At 41.0% G+C, this 21,713-nt stretch overlaps 1 protein-coding gene across 1 annotated transcript; it reads right to left on the bottom strand.

Moving 5' to 3' along the window:
• Positions 1-4,589: 4,589 nt before the first annotated feature.
• Positions 4,590-20,682, bottom strand: LOC147902802 (pentatricopeptide repeat-containing protein At4g16835, mitochondrial-like). The gene is made up of 5 exons (XM_087373940.1): positions 20,610-20,682; positions 8,227-8,426; positions 5,490-5,992; positions 5,071-5,283; positions 4,590-4,782 (listed from the first exon to the last, which is right to left on the bottom strand). The coding sequence occupies exons 1-5, from the start codon at positions 20,680-20,682 to the stop codon at positions 4,590-4,592; spliced, it is 1,182 nt and encodes a 393-aa protein (XP_087230066.1).
• Between the last annotated feature and the right edge of the window lie 1,031 nt (positions 20,683-21,713).

Raw genomic sequence — 21,713 nt, 5'->3', positions numbered from 1 at the left:
GTGGCGTGACTTTTCTATTTCTTTATTCAATGGCCCAAACAATGATGTGGAGCACCCACTTGCTGCCTCAACTCTCCCATCACGTTTTTTAACTGTAACCAAATTGAGAACCTAGTTTCTCAACCAAGCTTGTACCATTTGACTTGGAACCAAATCCTCCCATCCAAATACCACACTCTTTTCATTCTCTCTCAATCTTTTTCCTTCCCCCTCATTTCTAAGCACCATTTTGAATTTTTCTTTGCTCTAGCCCTCTTTTCAAATTTCTTGCTTGCTTCTAAGCAGGAAGTTTTTTTCTCTATTCTCCCTCTCATGGGATGGACTCTCACGCCAAAATCTCATCACTTCTCTTCTCTACCTGCGTTCCCCTCTCATTTCACTTCATTCTTTCAAAGCTTTCAAGATTTTTGAATGAGATTCACCTTACCTTTCTTATTTCTCTATTTTGGGTGCTTCTCTTTCAAAGCTCGCCACTTTCTCTCTCATCTAAGATTTGAGCGAACCATGAATGATGCAGGGTGTTTGGAGCTTAAAAGAAGCTACTAGACAAGATTCTTTGAGAAAGGATCAAAAAATATTGACTTTTAGGAATTGCAGTTGTTGATGCATGAAAATCAATCTTTCTTTTGCCAATCTCTCAATACTGGTAGTTTCCCTAGTGCAATCTCTAAGGGTGCATGATTTCGAACAACTTGTGAAGGTTTGGGGTCTATCCAAACAGATTGTATGGAGGTTTAGGTGAGATAATATTTGGAAGAATACAACATAGTGATTATGACGAGATTTGTTTGTTAATGATGGAACTTTGAAGACGTAGTTCATTTTGTGTAGTTGTGTTGTTTTGTTTTATTACATGGTTTGAAAACGTTGAAAGATTTGTTTGTTTTGTAAGAAATTTCATGAGAAATGAGACTTTTCCATCAATGGTTTTCTACATAATATTACTTGAAATAGATTTCGAGATGTTTGAGAGCATATAATTTGTTTTGAAGCAAGAACCATCAACTTTAGCATTCTTGGAACACAAGAGGGACCACTAGGAGGGACAAGTTTGATCGCATTTTTCTTTCAAAGAACCTTGCTCCAAGAATCAAGTACTGTTCATTCATGTAGTTTAACAATGTTTTTAGTTTTCAACACAAATCGGGATCTATGAGAGCAACTTGCATGGAGATTGAGGCAAGAAAACATTTAGAACAATGCAAGACAATGAAAATAATGAGATTTTATGATGCAACATTGAAGAAACAATTAATTTCTAGTTTGTTTTGGTAATTGTGTTGTTTTCTTTTAATACATGGTTTGAAGAGGACGAAAGATTTGTTTGTTTTAAAAGATACACTCTTACTATTGAGGTTTTTTACGAAAGATGGTTTGAAATAGATTTTGAGTTATTTGGATGCATATAATTAGTTTTAGAGCAAAATACATCAACTTCAACATCTTGGATTACAAGAGGGACCATTGAGGACAACAAGTTTGATTACATTTTTCCTTCAAAGATCCCTGCAAGGTATTGTTCATTCACATAGTTTAACAATGTTTGATGATAAGTAAATGTTTTTTTGAATTTATAGGTTTCAATCGTTAGACTTTGTATGCAATTGGGGTTTTTGATTTTGCTTGGTTTGATACTATCGTGTTTGTATATTGTCAATGTTATATTATATTAGGTGGAAAGTGTATGAAATCATTCAAGCCCTAGGAATTAAAAAAAGGTGGATATATATTTTCAAATTGATGGAGAGAATGAACCATTTCTAAAGAAGAAAGAAGAAAGATAATTCATGGAGAATGTGTATAGATTATAAACGATTGAATAAAGTGATAATTAAGGATCGATACCCTCTTCCTCGTTCCGATGATTTGATAGACTGTTTGGCCGGAGCGAAGTATTTCACTAAGATTGATTTGCATATGCATTATCACCAAATCCGTATCTTTGCTAAACACATAGATAGAACTGCATTCTGAACTAGGTATGGCCACTATGAGTTTCTCGTATTACCTTTTGGTTTGACCAATGCTCCTATCACCTTCCAGTAAATGATGAACGATTTGTTCCGAGATTTTCTGGGCAAATTCATTGTCGTGTTCTTAGATGACATCTTGGTATATAGTCGAATGCTAGAGGATCACATTGGACACCTCCGGATTGTCTTAGTTATCCTAAGACAGCATAAGCTCTATGCCAAGATGAGTAAATGTGACTTCTTTATGAAGGAGATCATTTACTTAGGACACAAGATTTGTTCTGAAGTTATTAGCATTGATCTGGATCGTATCTAGAAGGTTTTAGAATGGCCTATCCCTCAGACTGTGAAACACTTCGTTCTTTCCTAGGATTTACGGTATTTCTACGGAAGCCTATGCATGATTATTCACACATCATAGCACCCCTGACAAACATATTGAAAGGTCATGGACGCAGGTCTACCAAGCCGATCTCTTGGAATGATGCATTGAACAAGGCTTTTGAAACCTTGAAGTTAACTATTAAGGAAGCACCTGTTCTTGCATTACCTGATCCTACCGAGCCTTATGTTTTAGAGATCGATGCAAGTGATTTTGCAAATGGGGCAGCTTTATTACAAGAGGGCAGACCTATAGCTTTTGAGAGTAACAAGCTAGATGACACCCAATATCGTTGGCCCACACTAGAAAAAGAACTCTATGCGGTTGTGTATGCTCTGAAGGTCTAGAGACACTACTTGTATGGTTTAAAGTTTCTTGTGTTGATGGATCACCAATCAATCAAGTATGTGTGTGATGGGTCTGAATTGAGGGGATGGAAACCTAGATGGGCAGAATTAATGCAAGATTTTGATTTTAAAATACGTTATCGAAAGGGTTCGCTGAATAGTGTGGCGGATGCCTTAAGTCGAGTCAAGATTATAAATGCTATGTCATTTACAGAAATGTCCTTAGACCTAGTTCAATCCTTGAGAGGGCTTTGCGCAACTGACAGTCATTTCAATTCTTATTGGGAGAAAGTCCAGGATGGGAGCTCCATGGTTGATTGGGACTCAGGGATTGTGCCACCTACGGTATAGGCAGCGGGAGGTCAGTGGATGATTAGGAATGGCTTGCTATTTTGGAATGGAAAGATATGTGTGCCAGATGTTATGGATCTTCGATCCAAGATTCTCTGGGAGTGTCATGATGCTCCTAGTGCTGGACATCCAGGTATACATCGGACTCTGTCTCTTGTGAAGCATATCTTTTATTGGCCTAAGATGCATGCATTTATAGAAAACTCTGGTAGGTTGCCGGGTTTGTCAAGTTACTAAGGCAGAACGGCTTAGAAGCATGGGTTTATTACAGCCATTACAAATCTCAGGTAATAAATGGGAAAGTATTTCCATGGATTTTATTACCGGTTTGCCAAGAACGCGCAAGGGTCATGCCTCCATTTGGCTCATAGTGGACCGTCTGACAAAAATGGCTAGATTCTTACCTACTAGAACAACTATTTCAACTGTTCAGCTAGCTCATGAGTTTGTGGACCACTTGTTTAAGCTGTATGGTTTGCCCTCTGACATAGTAAGTGACAGGGACTCGAAGTTTACAAGTAACTTCTGGACACTTGTTTTTTAGAAGTTAAAAACCACTTTAAGTATGAGTTCCTCAGATCATGCACAATCTGATGGCAGTACAAAGAAGGTCAACCAATTGGTTAAAGATATGCTTCGGGCATATGTTTCTAAGAGACAGTCTTCATGGGAAGATTATCTACCTATGATAGAATTTGCTTATAACAGTGCAAAGCATTCGAGTACTGGTTACTGTCCTTTTATACTTATGTACAGGTTTCACCCTTAGTCACCAAATATGGTTGGGTTAAAGGGAATCTAAAATGATGTTGCAAAGACGACCTTGCAAGACATGCAAGAGATGTTCTAGTTTGCCAAGGAGTCTATTAGAAGTGCCCAAGATCAGGATAGATTTTATGCTAATAGACATCATTCACCTAGAGAGTTCTTTGAAGGAACGATGGTGTATTTGCAAATTTCCAAGGAATCCAAGAGCCTAAGTACTAGTTTGGTTCCAAAATTATCCCCCTGATACTGTGGTCCATCAAGGTTATTACCAGTTGCATATAGACTACAATTGCCTTATGATGTTAAAGTACATCCAGTATTTCATGTCAGTAGAGTGAAAGAGTTACAGGTGTGGATGATCAACTTGTTTCTCCTCAAGAAATAATAGAAGTTACAGATTTGACTTTTATTCCACATGAACCTAAGAGTATTCTTCAATTTCGTGATAGACAGATTCATAATAACAATAATATCGGAAAACAAGATCGAGTGGAAAGATCGTGTTCAGGAGGATGCAACATGGGAGACATTACAGAACCTCCAGCGGACATTCCCGGGTTTTTTAGCAAACTCAGGAGTGAGTTCCTAGAGAGGAGGGGAAGTATGTCATGTGCACAGATTGGTATCTGACATGTACTGGGTACACAAGACTAGCTCAGGTAGCCTGGGGAGGCTTAGAGCTAAGCAGGCTTGATTCTCAGGTTGAGTGGCAAGGGTACGAACCAAATAGAGGTCTCTCACAATAAACTCATACACCTTTTGGTTCACCTAAATAAAGGCGCTCCCAGGCTTCTTCCATGCACTCACGCATTTTCTCAAATCTTGTAACTTGTAAACATCCTCCCACATGTGAGAATCAGCACAGATGTTTGACATGAGCACATAACCTGCAGCAATATTTGGATTCAAGTGGACAACTTGATCAAAGCACCGCCTTCCTATCTCCATATTACCATGTGTCCTGCATGCAACAAGTAAAGATGTCCACCCTGTGACAAAAAGTTGGATAGGTATAGTTTGGAGTAGCCCTTCTGCCTCCTTCAAGCATTCTGTCCGGCTAAGAAGAACAACCATGCAATTGAAGTTCTCAATGCTTGGTGGTATGCCATGCTCTTTCATGTCCTTGAAGTATGAAAGACCTTCCTCTACTTGGCATGCATGACAGCAGGCAGTAAGAACACTGGTGTAAATACCATTATATGGCTTGAAGCCTTGCCCTTGCATATCCTTAAGGCACTATCTTGCTAGCCTGAACTTGCCATGCTGAGAATAAGCTGTAATCATTGCACCCCATGACACAATATCTCTTTTCGGCAATTTAGCAAAAACTCCATAAGCCTCTTCAAGGCTCCCACAATGGCCATACATGTTGATGAGTGCTGTCCCAACAACCACATCTTTTTCAAGTGCATATTTGATTATTTGATCATGTATCAGCCTTCCCTGTCCAATGGCTCCTATCCTGCACATGCTTTCAACATGCACACAAGCATGACTTTGTCAGGCTGGATGCTATCATGTTGCATTTTCCAAAAAAGCTCAAGAGCCTGAAGACCATGGCCCTGCGGGACATATCTTGCAATCATTGCCCCCCATGAGTCCACATTTCGATTGACTATTGTATCGAACACTTTGTTTGCATCCTCTAGCCTCCCACCCCTAGCATACATGTTCACAAGAGTGGTCCATATGGTCATCTCTGATTCAAATCCATTTCGGATTATGTGATCGTGGATCAGCTTGCCCTGTTCATCAACCGGTGTGCTAGCACAAGCTTTCAATATTGCCAAAAATGTGATCTTGTATGGGTTTATGCCACTTTGTAGGATTTCCATGAAAAGATCAAAAGTGAAGTAAGCATGCCCATGCTGTGCATATCCAGCAAGTATTGCATTCCAAGAGATCACATTTCGATTTGGCAATTTATGAAAGACTTTTTGGGCTTCCTCCATCATTCTGCATTTGGCATACACATCAACAAGGGCACTCCCAACCAACACATCTAATTCTAGCTTACTCCTACTGATATGAGCATGTATCTGCCTTGCCCGCTGTATATCCTTAGAGCTGCTACATGCTTTCAGGGCACATGAAAACGTAACGTTGTTTGGCTCTATGCCTTCCTCTTGCATTCTCATAAATAATTCCAGAGCTAGAAGTCCATTCCCATGCTGGGCATATCAAGCAATCATTGTATTCCACAACAATATTTGATATTCATCAAATACTTCCCGTGCCTCATGCAGGCTCCCACACTTGGAGTACATGTCAACAAGGGTGCTCCCAACAACTAAATCTGATTCGAGTCCAAACCTAATGATCTGGTCATGTATGAGCCTGCTGCCCTCACCTATGGATTGATTGAAGCTACAAGCTTTCAATATGCATGAGAATATAATTTTGTTAGGCTTTGAGCCCTCGTGCTGCATTTTATGATACAACTCAAAAGCCTTATCAAGACTTTTGAGCTTGGTATGTGCTGAAATGATTGCATGCCATATGTAAGTTCTTGGCTTTGCAACCTTGCTGAAAATTAAGTTTGCTTCCAACAAGGTGAATTGTGCCAAGTGGAATGGCTGGATGAGGCCCTTCAGGCAATGGACCTTCAGGCAACAAGTTTGAAGATCACCACACTAGCTAGCAACAATCTTTCCAAGTGCCTTAGGACAATGAGATGGTGCCCGACTGGACAACGTCGAAGAGGCTTCGCTACAACATCTCCTCTGATATTAATGGCAAGCCATAAAATACACACTTTGCCAATCAATTGCAGCTTCTTACTTCCTAAGGTGTGGATTGATATATAATATATGCTTCGCTACTCAACCTAGCCATAGCCCAACATTTGTTTCAAATAGTAATAACAACAACAACAACAAGACTGAGCCCACAGCATGTAGAATGTGAGACCAGAATAGACTTTAAAGCAAAGGAGCTTGCAAATCATGTATTTTCAAAAATCTCACTTCACGTTACGTTGGGGGAGCCCAATCTTAGGAAAAGGAAGAAAAAGAATAAGAAGATTGCTTTACCCCCTGTTGTATCCGATACTATCCTTATTTCTAAGGTTTAACGTGTGCACTCAAAGGACATGGCAACTTAGCCCATCCTTCTCCTTCTAAATGCCACATGGCAATCAAGGGAAGTGCCTTGCCCAAAAAGCTTTAGAGCTTTTGGGCTGCTAATTCAAATTTTGAAATTGCCGGCCGCATAAATCCAAAGAAAAAGAAGAAGAAGAAGATTGCTTGAGAATGACATTTTAAGTTGGGTTCAAATGGGCTGCTTGCCATCCATGAGAAAGGGGCGTGGATTAAGGACGCATGAAACAATCGAAAATACTCATGTCCATAGGAAGAATAGCATGTCCAACATATCCTTCCCAGGCATGAATATGTCTTCCTAGCCAAATTTAAATTAAATTTTGATTAATTAACTCCCATCTCCTCCAAAAATTATGTATCTTAGAAGGCATCCCTCATGATTAATCCGTCCCTGTGATTAACCTATTGATTTGCTATGTGCTAGACCAATGCATTGTCTGGGCAACCAATGTAACTAGGAAGGAAGGCCAACTGATTGACTTGTTTGTAGGCCCTTACTTATACAAAGAAAGGCTCCCCATTCCCGAATATATAAATAAGAGGCATGGCTAGTTGACCTATTATTCCAACCAACATTTTTGTCTGTTTGCATAGTCCACCTCCTTAACATGATGCAAATGAAGAGTCGTTTCAGGTCCACCTACCAGCCTACCTACTTACCAAAAACCCACTTTTAACAAGGTTGCCAATAGCAACAACTTCTGCACATGCCACTATCACCTCTGTAGGAGCAACAAACATTTCCCACGAGCTTCCCAGCTTGCAGTCATCCTTCCAAGATACTAATTTGATGTTGGTGATTTCCATCCATAATCAGCAATTCCTATGCTGAGCATTAAGTTCACATGAATGGTCCAATGATCCTGGCACATGGTGAGGGTAGGCTCAGCAAGACCAATGGCACTATAGAAACTGGATGCAACTAGCACAGTTGGCATCCCCGATTTCCCCCAATGGCCCCATGCAACGTCCACTCTCTCTTTGTGCAGTACATCTGAGTTTACTTTTCCTTCAATTGCATTTCTAGTTAAATTCCTTTTCTTCAATATTTTATACCAATCTAGTTGTGAACTAGACAATTTCATATTCACTCAACCTGATATTTCATCTTGAGAGAATATGCCATTTGAGGTAGTAGTAGGTGCTAATTTATCATCATCGAGTATTGTATCTTGAACCATATTCAAAAGCCCAAAAGCTACAGCATGTCCATCCGACACATCCTCCCTATAAGCATTTGGCATTGGCTCCAATACCAATCCCCATTGTGGCACATACCCTTCTTCCTTCAGAAAACTTCTTACCCTATTTAACTTGGCATCAATTTGATCACTTTCTAAATGGGCTTTGTCTCTCACAATAAACTCATGCACCTTTTTGTTCACCTCAATAAAGGCGCTCCCAGGCTTCTTCCATGCACTCGCGCATTTTCTCAAATCTTGTAACTTGTAAACATCCTCCCACATGTGAGAATCAGCGCAGATGTTTGACATGAGCACATAACCTGCAGCAATATTTAGATTCAAGTGGACAACTTGATCAAAGCACTACCTTCCTATCTCCGTATTACCATGTGTCCTACATGCAACAAGTAAAGATGTCCACCCCGTGACAAATGGTTGGATAGGTATAGTTTGGAGTAGCCCTTCTACCTCCTTTAAGCGTCCTACCCGGCTAAGAGGAACAACCATGCAATTGAAGTTCTCAATGCTTGGTGGTATGCCATGCTCTTTCATGTCCTTGAAGTATGAAAAACCTTCCTCTATTTGGCATCCATGACAACAGGCAATAAGAACAATTGTGTAAATACCATTATCTGGCTTGAAGCCTTGCCCTTGCATATCCTCAAGGCACTATCTTGCTAGCCTGAACTTGCCATGCTAAGAATAAGCTGCAATCATTGCACCCCATGACACAATATCTCTTTTCAGTAATTTAGCAAAAACTCCATAAGCCTCTTCAAGGCTCCCACAATGGGCATACATGTCGATGAGTGCTGTCCCAAGGTCCCTATGTGCATGTCTGATTCAAATCCATTTTGGATTATGTGATCGTGGATTAGCTTGCCCTGTTCACCAACCGGTGTGCTAGCACAAGCTTTCAATATTGTCAAAAATGTGATCCTATTTGGGTTTATGCCACTCTGTAGGATTTCCATGAAAAGATCAAAAGTGAAGTGAGCATGCCCATGCTGTGCATATCCAGCAAGTATTGCATTCCACATCTGATTCTAGCCCACTCCTACTGATATGAGCATGTATCTGCCTGGCCTAATGTGTATCCTTAGAGCTGCTACATGCTTTCAGGGCACATGAAAACGTAACATTGTTTGGCTCTATGCCTTCCTCTTGCATTTTCATAAATAATTGCAGAGTTAGAAGTTTATTCCCATGCTGGGCATATCTAGCAATCATTGTATTCCACAACACCAAATCCCTATTTGATAATTCATCGAATACTTCTCGTGCCTCATGCAAGCTTCCACACTTGGAGTACATGTCAACAAGGGTGCTCCCAACAACTAAATTTGATTCGAGTCCAAACCTGATGATGTGGTCATATATGAGCTTGCCCTCACGTATGGATTAATTGCTACCACAAGCTTTGAATATGCATGAGAATATAATTTTGCTAGGCTTTGAGCCCTCGTGATGCATTTTATGATACAACCCAAAAGCCTTATCAAGACTTTTGAGCTTGGCATGTGGTGAAATCATTGCATGCCATGTGTAAGTACTTGGCTTTGCAACCTTGCTGAAAACTAAGTTTGCTTTCAACAAGGCGAATTGTGCCGAGTGGAATGGCTAGATGAGGTGCTTCAGGCAATGGACCTTATGCACCAGCAAGGTATGCTTATACCTAGGGACATTATTTACTGTCTTCTGCAGAGTTGCATGAAAAAGAAAGCTCTTGAAGCACACAAGCGTGTATATATCTTCATGGTTTTCAGCGAACTTGCATTAAAGGCAAATTTAGCAGACCATTTCATTCGCTTGTTTGCTTCCAACAAGTTTGAAGATCACCACACTAGCTAGCAGCAAAGTGTCTCAGGATAATGAGATGGTGCCCGGCTGGACAGAGTCGAAGAGACTTTGCTACAACATCTCCTCTGATATTAATGGCAAGCCGTAAAATACACACTTTGCCAATCAATTATAGCTTCTTACTTCCTAAGGTGTGGATTGATATATAATATATGCTTCCCTGCTCAACCTAGCCATAGCCCAACATTTGTTTCAAATAGTGATAACACTAACAACAACTATAGTCTGAGCCAACAGCATGTAGTATGTGAGACTAGAATAGACTTTAAAGCAAAGGAGCTTGCAAATCATGTATTTTCAAAAATCTCACTTCACATTAGGTTGGGAGCCCAATCTTAGGAAAAGGAAGGAAAAGAATAAGAAGATTGCTTGAGAGTAATGTTTTAGACTTTACCCCCTATTGTATCTGATATTGTCCTTATTTCTAAGGTTTAATGTGGCACTCAAAGGACATGGCAACTTAGCCCATCCTTCTCCTTCTAAATGCCACATGGCAATCAAGGGAAGTGCCTTGCCCAATAAGCTTTAGAGCTTTTGGGCTGCTAATTCAAATTTTGAAATTGCCGACCACATAAATCCAAAAAAAAAGAAGAAGAAGAAGAAGATTGCTTGAGAATGACATTTTAAGTTGGGTTCAAATGGGCTGGTTGCCATCCATGAGAAAGGGGCGTGGATTAAGGAGGCATGAAACAATCGAAAATACTCATGTCCATAGGAAGAATAGCATGTCCAACATATCCTTCCCAGGCATGAATATGTCTTCCTAGCCAATTTTAAATTAAATTTTGATTAATTAACTCCCATCTCCTCCAAAAATTATGTATCTTAGAAGGCATCCCTCATGATTACCCCATCGCTGCGGTTAACCTATTGATTTGCTATGTGCATCTCGAGTCTCGAGCTTTCTCGATTATGCCTTCCTCTCTCCTTTACTTCTCTTGAATTGTTCTATCCCTCTATGCATTGCCTCGCCTCATGACCTCACTCTACCTTCTCTCCCCTCTCCCTCACCTGACATCACCTCCCTCGATGACCTCACCCCCCCCCCTCTCTCTCTCTCTCTCTCTTCCCTCTTCCTCAGTCAACCAACCGCACCACCTTCTTTGCCTATGCTTCCATCTTCCCAGCTCAAATGGTAGACTATTTTACAAAAGCCTTGGGAGAAAGAAAACATGAAGATCATAAGAGAGTTCTTGGTGTTGTGGGAAGTCACAACAATATATTGTGATAACTCCACTCACACATGAAGAACCAATCGATCTAGAGGTACCATTCTTTATGGTGGATCTTGAATGGAACAGGGAACCTGAAGAAGCTATCCATTCCAATAAGGATTGAAATTTTCCTTGGGACCTTGAAACTGAGGCTAAGAATGCTCAATTTGAAGATCATGTCTTTGACAATGACAACCATTCTGCATGCCCTAACGGCGGTTGATCTCCCCAAATTTGAAACTCCAAAGTTGAATAATAGCAGAAGATCCCGCAAGAAAGCTTATGGAGGATATCGTCGCCACAAAGCCAAGGCCGAACACTTCAATGAGTTTGAATGAGTCCAAACTAGGATCATTGAATTGTATCTTACCAAGCCAACTCCTTTAAAATCTAAACCACCTCCTCTTGAATGGTCCCCTGCAGGACTTGAAGGAGTATGCACAGCAAATGAACCCTTACTTGGGAATACTTTGCCCATGGAAAAGTTACCCCATAGTTCCCAACATAAGAAGTAAGTTCAACCCGCATATGAAGCTCGATAAAGAGACTTTAGAAAAAGACTATGCCACCCATTACTCATAGCAACACAAGATGATCTTCAAGAAATGCCAAAGTACTTCAAGAACTACACGTGGTAGTGTCCCCATAGCAATGCCAAGCCCACTAAGAGAATTTGAAGTTCAAGAAACTGATAGCATTGGAGAGACTCCAATCTATGAGGGACTGGCCAAAACTCACACAATAAACCTCGCCCTTGAAGGGGAGGAAGAAATTTTGATATTTGTTGGGAAACAGCTTACACAGGAAGATGAAACAAACCTCAAAGCACTCCTAATGGAATGCTGAGACTGCCTAGCATGGTCATACAAGGAAATGAAAGGAATTTTACTAAAAGTGGTAGTACACATGATACCTATAAGGAAAGGAACCCAACCTAAGATATGTGGACCTTATCGAACAAATCCAAAATATGGCACCATGGTTTATAATGAACTGGAAAAACTCTTAAATGACGGATTCATCTATGAGATCAAGCACACTGATTGGGTTTCACCCGTCATCATCGTCATGCCTAAATGCAAGAAGCTAAGAATATGCATTAACTTAAAGAATGTGAATGCCACCACAATCAGGGATCACTATCTCCTACCCTTAATAGAAATAGTATTGGAAAAGGTGGCTGGTTTAGAGATATACAGCTTTTTGGATGGCTTTAGTGGCTATAACCAAGTGCAAATTGCTCCTGCTAACCAATCAAAAATAGCATTTGCTACAGAATGGGATATATTTGCCTATAGATTCATGCCATTTGGCCTTTCTAATGCCTCGGCCACATTCCAGAGAGTCATGCTCACAACTTTCAAGTCATTTGTGAATAAGTTTCTACAAGTGTTCTTGGATGATTTGTGCATCCACTCGAACAAAAAAGACCACTTCAAATGTCTTCAAGCAGTTCTAATCAAATGCAAGGAGTATGGCATCTCCCTAAACCCAACAAAATGCCAGTTCATGGTCACCCACGGAGTTGTTTTGGGACACATCGTTTCTCAACGTGGGATTGCAACAGCTAACATGGACAAAATCAAAATCATCATGGAATTGCCTCAATTCCAAAGGCATACAGGTATTTATGGGACATGCCGGCTATTATAGAAGATTTATCTTATGGATGCCATGATAGCTAAACCACTTTACAAATTATTAGTGGAATTCTTATGGACAAAAGAGTATGACTAAGCCTTTGAGCTTTTAAAGTGGGGCCTAATCACAACACCCATCCTTATATCTCCTAATTGGGATATTGATTTTCATGTTCATATTGATGGCTCCAAGTATGCAATTGGGAGTGTGCTTTGTGAACTGGTGAACATAAGAAAGACTACCCATTCTACTTTGCCAGTTGCGACAACTCAATGATGCGAGGATCAACTATACCACCACAGTAGGAGAAGCCCTCACAATGGTGTATAGTGTTAAGAAATTTCGACACTATCTATTGGCAAATGATTTTGTCGTCTACACCGACCATCAAGCATTGCTTTATCTTGTGAACTGATAGTGTACAACAGGAAGAATAACCAGATGGCTTCTCTCGCTTCAAGAATTCAACTTCAAAATAGTGTTCCGTAAAGGTGCCCAACACTACATTGCCGATCACATGTCTCGTGTCAAGTCAAGAGAAGAAGCCACTAGAGTAGAAGATGACTTGCCAGATGCCACACTATTTCATATAGATGCTATTCCGAATTGGTGTGTAGATATCATTGGGTACTTAATGGCAAGAAGACCACCCCCTGAAATGAAAGTAGTGGATGCCAAAAAACTAATTTTAAAAGCTACACCCTATCAACTCATTGCAGGACAACTATACAAGATGGGCAAGGATTAGGTTTTAAGAAGATGTGTCATGCCTCATGAGATCATGCCAATCCTTAGTGAAGTTCATGAAGGCATTGTAGGAGGACACTTCCAAGGGAAAGCCATAGCAAGAAAAGTCCTCCTAGCACACTACCAATGGCCAACACTTTGGGCAAATGCCTATGAATATGTCAAAAGCTGTGACGTATGCCAATGGACTACTAAACCACAACACAAGGACTTCAATCCCCTAAACAACAGTTGTTGCACAAAAACCATTTGAAAAATGGGGGATTGATTTTGTGGGACCCATCCATCCAACAACAAAGGGAACACATGCATGCTACATCATTGTGGCCACTGATTACTTTACCAAATGGGCTAAAGCTAAAGCAGTCAGAAAGGCAGATGCCAAAAGCACAACAAGATTCTTATATGAGAATGTGATCACTTGATTCGGATGCCCCATTGAAATTGTGTTGAATAGAGGCACGCATTTTGTCAATGAAGTTATCTAAGAACTCTTATTTGGCTTTATGGTAATCCATAAAAAAAGCACTCCCTACTACTCCCAAGGGAATGGACAGGCTGAATCCACCAATAAAATATTATGGATTATCCTCACCAAGGTAGTATAACCACAGCATTCTGATTGGGTAGAGAAACTAAATGTAGCCTTATGGGGTAAACCGAACCACACTCAAGGTTAGTATAGGAAATACACCTTTTCAATTGGTGTACGGCCTTGAAGCAGTGGTCTCACTCAAATTTGTAATACCAAGGCTGTGCATAGTAGTACAGGTTTCGCATGGGAGATCATGCATCCTTGAAAGAAAGACTCTATTAATTGGAAAAGCATACAGAGACCAGATTAGTCGCCTACCATGCCATGACAATAGAAAAGCATAGAAGAAAGGCATGGTTTGACAGAAATCTTAAAGCCAAAGGCATCAAGGAAGGTGACTTGGTCTTGCTATACAATGCCAAAGTCCACAAGGGAAAACTCAAGTATCTTGGGCAAGGACCCTATCAAGTAAGAAAAATGAATCCCATCAGAGCTGTGCTACTAGAAACATTGGATGGAATCCAATTCAACACAACCACAAACTAGAGCCGATTGAAGTACTACTACATCAATACACAAGCCATCCTTGATAAAAATGAAGATTTGGGAACCCCAAGTCTTCCTTATTTAGTATCAGATTGTATCACGAGCACTCACTTGCATATGTACGTCTTTGCACATATAGGTAGCATCAATCGATTTCAACCTAGGGCTCAGAAGTGATGCCTGAGTCCTAGCTGCCCTATGAAATCCAAGCAACAAGAAAAAAAGCATATAATTAGTCCCTACCTAGTTACTAAGTCACGTGCACTCATACACTTTTGTTTAGACACATCATATGAACATGAATGCAGGTTCAGAAACAATGCCACTACTAAAGAGGATGCGAAGAAAGAGCCCACCATGTTAGCCCCACGAGAACTTCTCGAGAGTTCCAACCATCTACCTCCTATCAACCAAGGTGACCACAGGCATTTGTGGTTTAGAGTGATAGCTCTAAGGAGGATTCTATGCATGACATGGAAACACAAGAAGAATTCACCCCACTCACCACCATCCTACACAAACCTTGATGGGGCCCACAGTCCTTGGATCTTGTGTGGCCACCTACATCAATGTATGCCACAACACAAGCTTTCTTAGTGCAAAGGGGTCTGGGTAGCTTGTATGAGAGCCTAAAATCCTTGGAAGGCAGTCTTACAATGACCATGTACATCAAGGACTTTCTCCATTCTTATCACTCCAATGATGCATAGGTTGGCGAGTATGGCACCATCACTGTACATCAGAGCCAACTCAACATTATCCTCAATAGTATAGTAATTCAAAGGGGCTTCTCACTCCCAACTCAAGGTGTAAAATACCCAACAAGGCCTACCAACACCAAGTTTCTCAAAATATAGCCTCTCCTCACCAAGGGCACCAAGTTCCATAGGGATAGGATATTACTTCGCACCATCATCAACCCTCGACTCAAGGAAGCAGCACAATTCCTATCCACAATCCTGGGGGTTAAGTGCAGCAAGAATTGATCCCTCCCACTCCGCACATTTGTTTTGCTGAGTAGGCAGCTAAAGCAAGACTGGATCCAACACTTAGTCATCTTCTTCACAAAAAAACTCGATGGTTCATCAAGCCAAAAATGTAAAATTCCACACTTATTGGCTGTAATCATCAATAAAGAGCTACAAGAACGAGAAATGACTCTGCCCCAGTCACCAAAACCTATTGAGGAGTTGTACATTCTCTTCTCACCAGCATGGGAGCCGTCACCAACTTCTCCTGGAAAATGCAGGTACCTCAAAAGAATTGCCTATTCTGGAGGTCAAAATTCAGGAATTGCCCCACGAGATGCTGTAGCTCAACGCACAATTGCAACCAATATATCTCTAACAAGAGCATGAGGCTACATGGACATCAACACCACCCATCAACGTTATGCTAGTCAATGAGCCATAAGGAGAGCTAGTGCCAGATCAGCAATATGACTACTATTCCCAAGTGACTGACTTACCATTGGAACAACCCCCAATAAGTACCAAGGAATCATAAGGATGGCTACATGGGCACCAATTGTATCAACAGTATCACCAATCCTCATCACCATCTGTTATTCTCCATCATCAAGCTAGCCAAATGCTTCAAATGTCATAACTATTCACTAGCTTGGCCAAGGAGGAACATGCACGAGAATTGGAAAGATAGGCTATAGCAGCAATCGAAAACCAATTCCATGGAATCACCATAGAGGTCACGGCACTTTGGGTGCAAATAGATGAGAAAGAGGGTGAAGAAGTGTGCATGAACCAAGCTCTCCATGCTCAAGAGACACCAATGCGGGATGTGACCTCCAACCTCTAATAAAGCCAAATACAGCTGATAGCAGTAGCAGTACAAGCTTTGGCAATCCTATAGACCTCCTATGACCGCTTGACCTTAGCACATATTGAACAGATGGAGGAACTGGCACAAGCTCGAGTCACTCTAATCCAAAAAGAAGAAGAGCTACAGGATTGCCAAGAAAAGCTTGAAGACATGCAATAGTCTTTGGCAACATGCACATTCAGCATTGAAGAGCTTACAAGGGGCTGCTGAATCTCAAAGGACCAACTTGCTACTGCTAAAGAGGCCAGCACTTCTCAAGCACAAGTCTTGGACCAATGGTCCAATACCATTGAAGTCATTCCTCAACAAGCGCAGGTCACCTTGCAAATGAAAAAGCTTAAGGAGGCATATACATCCATCTATCATAAGTATAAGGAAAAAATGGATGAGATGCAATCCCAAAAGATAGTCATATCAAAGCTTGAACTCTAATTGCTAGTGCACAACAATGAGGCAATGGAAGACAACACCAATGAAGGCCCACTACAATGCACAATGGTGGTGTACCAAGAGCTTGTGGCTGCTCTACAAGTAGAAGATCACCTCAAAGCACGAGTGCTTATCCAATGGAAGCAACTCCAACTCAGGATAATATCCGCTCATCCAACAATCAAATGGGAACATTCCATAGGGGCCAAAACTCTACGCATAATTTGCCAAGACTTGTTCGAAGATGGAAAAAATATATTCTACCTATCTACACATGCCAGGTTTATTGCACTTAGGTAGGATCATCGCATATGTATGCCTCATGGTGGGTAGTCCTCCCCTTAGGGTTATTGCTGGTTTGTTGCCATTGCTATAAAGTCCATCACTATTATCTACAAGGCATGACATAATCGACATCCCACCCTTGCAGAGCTAATGATTCCATCGCACCAACAAAAAGAAGTGTTGGAGGATGACAGGTCCTATGTCACATCTAACTTCCCATATCTAACCACTCTCTATGTTAACCTCATAACCTCACTTACCCTTGCTACTATCACCCTCTTAACCTTCCCTGAGCTCGAGCCTAACAACTACTCCCTTCATCGTCTCTTTGCTCATGCCTCTCACCACTTTCAACTAACCCAACACTCACAAACTTATGAGCCCCTCATACCTAACTTCTTCCCTTCCCTTGCTAATCCTACCCTCAAGGATTACCAAGCTACTCAAACCATTTGCCCAGTTCTTCCCTCCCTCCCCTCTGATTTCCCTCCCACAACTAACACTCTTTCATATTTCTCCCCCATGTCCCCACATTCTCTCCTTGCCCCGCCATCACCTCCGATAATACTTGTGCTGCCATAAGTAGAAAATGACCCAATATTTGATTTTGAATATCATGATGCAGATAATCCACTCAGTTTCAATCCCAATGAATGGATCGATGCTCAGACTACAAGCCAACTCTATCAATGAGTCATCTTCTTAGAAGCATGCCACATATCTCTGTTCAAACAAATGGTGGATACAGTCTTCCGGGAAACAAAGCAAAAATTGTATGGTGCCAAGGATTTATAGCGAGATCGACTGGCATGCCACAAGTTCCACAACCACTAGGTTACACACATGGCATCCCAAATCCATAATCACAATAAGCCATAACCCGAGGATGGGTAATAAAATGGATCTAGGAGTATGTTTTCTCTGTGTCAACATGGACTTAGGTAGGCAATTCCTCCAACCTCCAGAATAGGCATTTCTTCTGAGGTATCTGCATTTGCCAATGTGATAGTAGGAGAAGTTGGTGATGGCTCCCATGCTGGTGAGAAGAGAATGTCTAACTCCTCAATAGGTTTTGGTGACTGGGGCTGAGTCATTTCTCGTTCTTGTAACTCTTTATTGATGATTGCATCCTATAAGTGTGGAATTTTACATTTTTGGCTTGATGAACCATCGAGTTTTTTTGTGAAGAAGATGACTAAGTGTTGGATCCAGTCTTGCTTTAGCTGCCTACTTAGCAAAACAAATCTGCGGAGTGGGAGGGATCGAATTTTGCCGCACTTAACCCCCAAGATTGTGGATAGGAATTGTGTTGCTTCCTTGAGTCGAGGGTTAATGATGGTGCGAAGTAATATCCCATCCCTATGGAACTTGGTGCCCTTGGCGAGGAGAGGTTGTATTGCGAGAAATTTAGCATTGGCAGGCCTTGTAGGGTATTTTGCACCTTGAGTTGGCTCTGATATATAGTGATGGTACCATGCTTGCCAACCTATGCATCACTGGAGTGGTAAGAATGGAGAAAGTCCCTAATGTACATGGTCATTGTAGGACTGTCCTCCAAGGATTTTGGGCTCTCATACAAACTACCCAGACCCCTTTGCTCTAAGTATTGCATTGGAAAGAGCATAGATCGATGTAGGTGCCACACAAGCTCCAAGGACTAGGCCCCATGAATGGTTGTGTAGGCCAGTGGTGACTGGGGTGGCATTTGTTCTTCTTGTGTTTCCATGTCATGCACATGATTCTCCTTAGAGCTATCACTCTGAACCGTAAATGCCTATGGTCTCCTTGGTTGATAGATGGTTGTGAACTCTGGAGGGGTTCTCGTGGCTGAGGCGGTGGGCTCTTTCTTCGCATCCTCTTTAGTGGCGGCATTGTTTCTGAACTTGCATTTGTGTTCATATGATGTACCATTGATCATTAGATTAGTTGGCATGTAGGTATGACAATTGTGTGTGTATTGTGAGAGATCTTGTTTTTACACATGCTTTGAGAGTGTGGAATGAAAGTGTGCGGCATAATTACTCATGCAATCGTCTATGTGTTTAAGTGAAAGCATGTGAGTGCACGTGACTCAGTAACTAGGTCGAACTATATGCTTTTTTTGTTGTTGTTGGGATTTCATAGGGCAACTAGGACTTCATTGCTTGGTTCTTGGCTACCTGCTTCTGAGCCAACCCGAGCATTTGGTTGTCTCACTCTTAGTCAAGCTCTTGTGTCAACTAGGAGTCAACAATGGGCCAACCATATGAGGATGGGTTTATCTCACTCAAGTGGAAATTCGAGTAAAATAGGAATATAACACAATCCAATATAAGTAGATGTATTGATTTCGAGATGTCCGTGAATAAAAATATATTGTGGCTATGAACTATGATATATCACTCTCTACTCACTTCTTCCCCCCTTGGCTTAAACTTAAGACTATGAGCTAGCATCTTAGACTCTACCTTCGTAGCCTCTACACTCCAAAACATGACTAGTCGGGTCAAAATCCCATAACGACTCACACTCTACTTCCCATATACTCAAACTCTCTGCCTAGACTACAGTGGTCAAGCTAATTGCCTTCATAAATCATCCTTGTTGATTCCTAGACCACTATTGCTAATTGGTTTAGAGGGGCTCCTAGTTGATTCCTAGACCACTATTGCTAATTGGTTTAGAGGGGCTCCTAGACCACTATTGCTAATTGATTCAGAGGGGCTCCTTGGCTTCGTATCTCTCTACAAAGTTTGGAGGTGCACCGCTTCTCCTATTGGTGTAACCCGAATCCTTTTTGCCTTTTCTTGCATGGTCTCGATCTAAGGTCGCTTGACCTAAGCTCTAATGACCTCACCAAATCCAATTGTTAACTCAAGGGTTGACATTCAAATTTTATGAACTCACTCTAGCCTCTGTTCAAACATCAAAGGGTTGTTGGAGGAACATCTTTAGCTAGAAGCATGTTTGCATTGCTTACAAGGTGGAGCTACTGCTATTGTTGTTGCTGCTACAAGTTTCCTCTTCAAGGTGGGCGTATAATATTTTGTATGTAGGAGGTCTAGTGGGCTAATGAGCACGGCCTAGCCTTCAGGTCCAGGCATGCTATGTGCAAATTAAGAATGGATGTGTCGGTAACTACTCGTTGCTATGGTTCCCATAGGGAAAGCCTTAGAATCTGCAATTCCCTTACACATTGTTTGGTTGGGGACTCTAGAAGCCACATATCCATGATTGGAATAGTATAAGGGTGCCTCTACTAGGGCATCGATCTAGTACCTTACCACTTGAGCCGATGGCTCATGAGCATGCTAGTTTCTACTGTGGAAATTAGTAATATGCCTATAATTTACATTACTTGGTTGCATTATCCACTTTTTATAAGATGGTTGACATAGAGTCACTGTATGCTTGTAATAAGTGCGTACCTTTGTCAATGTAGTTTCGAGTAGTTGCTCCACCATACACAGTAGCTGCATAAAATAAGGGCGGTTGCTCCATTGTTGGGGGTGACATATTTATAAGATACTCAACCTCACCTCGCTTGGCTTCAAAATCTTCCTTTTTTGTTGGTTTTCCATATCTACTTCTTAAGTTGGGTCAATATCCTCATCCAAAAATGTATGTTGAAACTAGGTAGGGTGTGTTGGGTGCTCAAACCATTCCTACTCTAGTTTGTATAGAGGCCGAGGGGAGTGACTCCTACAAGGTCTTGTATCTACTCTTAGAAGGTCATGGGCATGTCGAGTTATCGTTGCAAGTTTTAGTTTCCGCTTTACAACCAAACTCTTGCATTTGTCCTACATAGATTCTAGACCAACACCACCCGCCACTTTCGGCATAGTAGCATGCCATTGATCTTGCTAGATGGAATTTTGAATGCATCCATCTATTCTTTTAAGTTCATTTACTGAAAATGAGAATATTGAAATTACAAATACTGTAAAGGATGACAAATGTGCTTGGAAATTACGAATCTACTAGCAAACGGTAGCCTTTTGCTCTCCCATCTCTAGATTTTTTCTACCATTCTGTGTGCGTATGATTCAAACTTGGCATTCAATGACACTCTAATTCCGACAAGACAACCAAGATTTATGATAATATGCCCATATTGAATCCATTTGAAGCTAAGGCACCTCAACCAATTTACTCCAATGGATCTAAATAGTAGCTATGGTTTTGTCCCCATTAATCTTATAATAAGACATAGAAGCAAATTCTTCGAAGAAAGCTTGGAGCAAAAGGTTGAGCCATCAAGCATCGAGAGCCCTTTAATTAGTCCTTGGTTCAAGTGATAATCTAATTGACATAGTAATGCTTCTATCCAATTTTAATAGTTACCCTTAGCAAGAGAAATATTTATCAAAAACAAATTTATGTAGTAGTGCTATAGTTCATTTTGTCATTTTGCCAAAGGAAACACAATTTCTAGATTTACTTACTCCCCCGCTACTCTAGTTCTTATATGAGGGCCCTATGTACTTTGTGACTTCATGAGCTAACATACGTCTACCTAGTTCTCCCATTTC

Source organism: Dipteris shenzhenensis, chromosome 4 (assembly GCF_047967505.1).
Source record: "Dipteris shenzhenensis isolate YYH24624 ecotype China chromosome 4, Dip_SZ_1.0, whole genome shotgun sequence".
In the NCBI taxonomy this organism is placed as follows: Eukaryota; Viridiplantae; Streptophyta; class Polypodiopsida; order Gleicheniales; family Dipteridaceae; genus Dipteris; species Dipteris shenzhenensis.
The sequence above is the reverse complement of the archived record's forward strand: the minus strand, read 5'-3'. Positions and strand labels throughout refer to the sequence as shown.

Coding starts and splice junctions, on each gene's coding strand:
- LOC147902802 (XM_087373940.1), bottom strand. CDS start 20,682: ATGGAGCAACCGCCCTTATTTTATGCAGCTACTGTGTATGGTGGAGCA. Junction 8,427..20,609: donor TCGAAACTACATTGACAAAG/GTACGCACTTAT, acceptor ATATTGCTGCAG/GTTATGTGCTCATGTCAAAC. Junction 5,993..8,226: donor TTGATGCCAAGTTAAATAGG/GTAAGAAGTTTT, acceptor TGATATGCCCAG/CATGGGAATGGACTTCTAGC.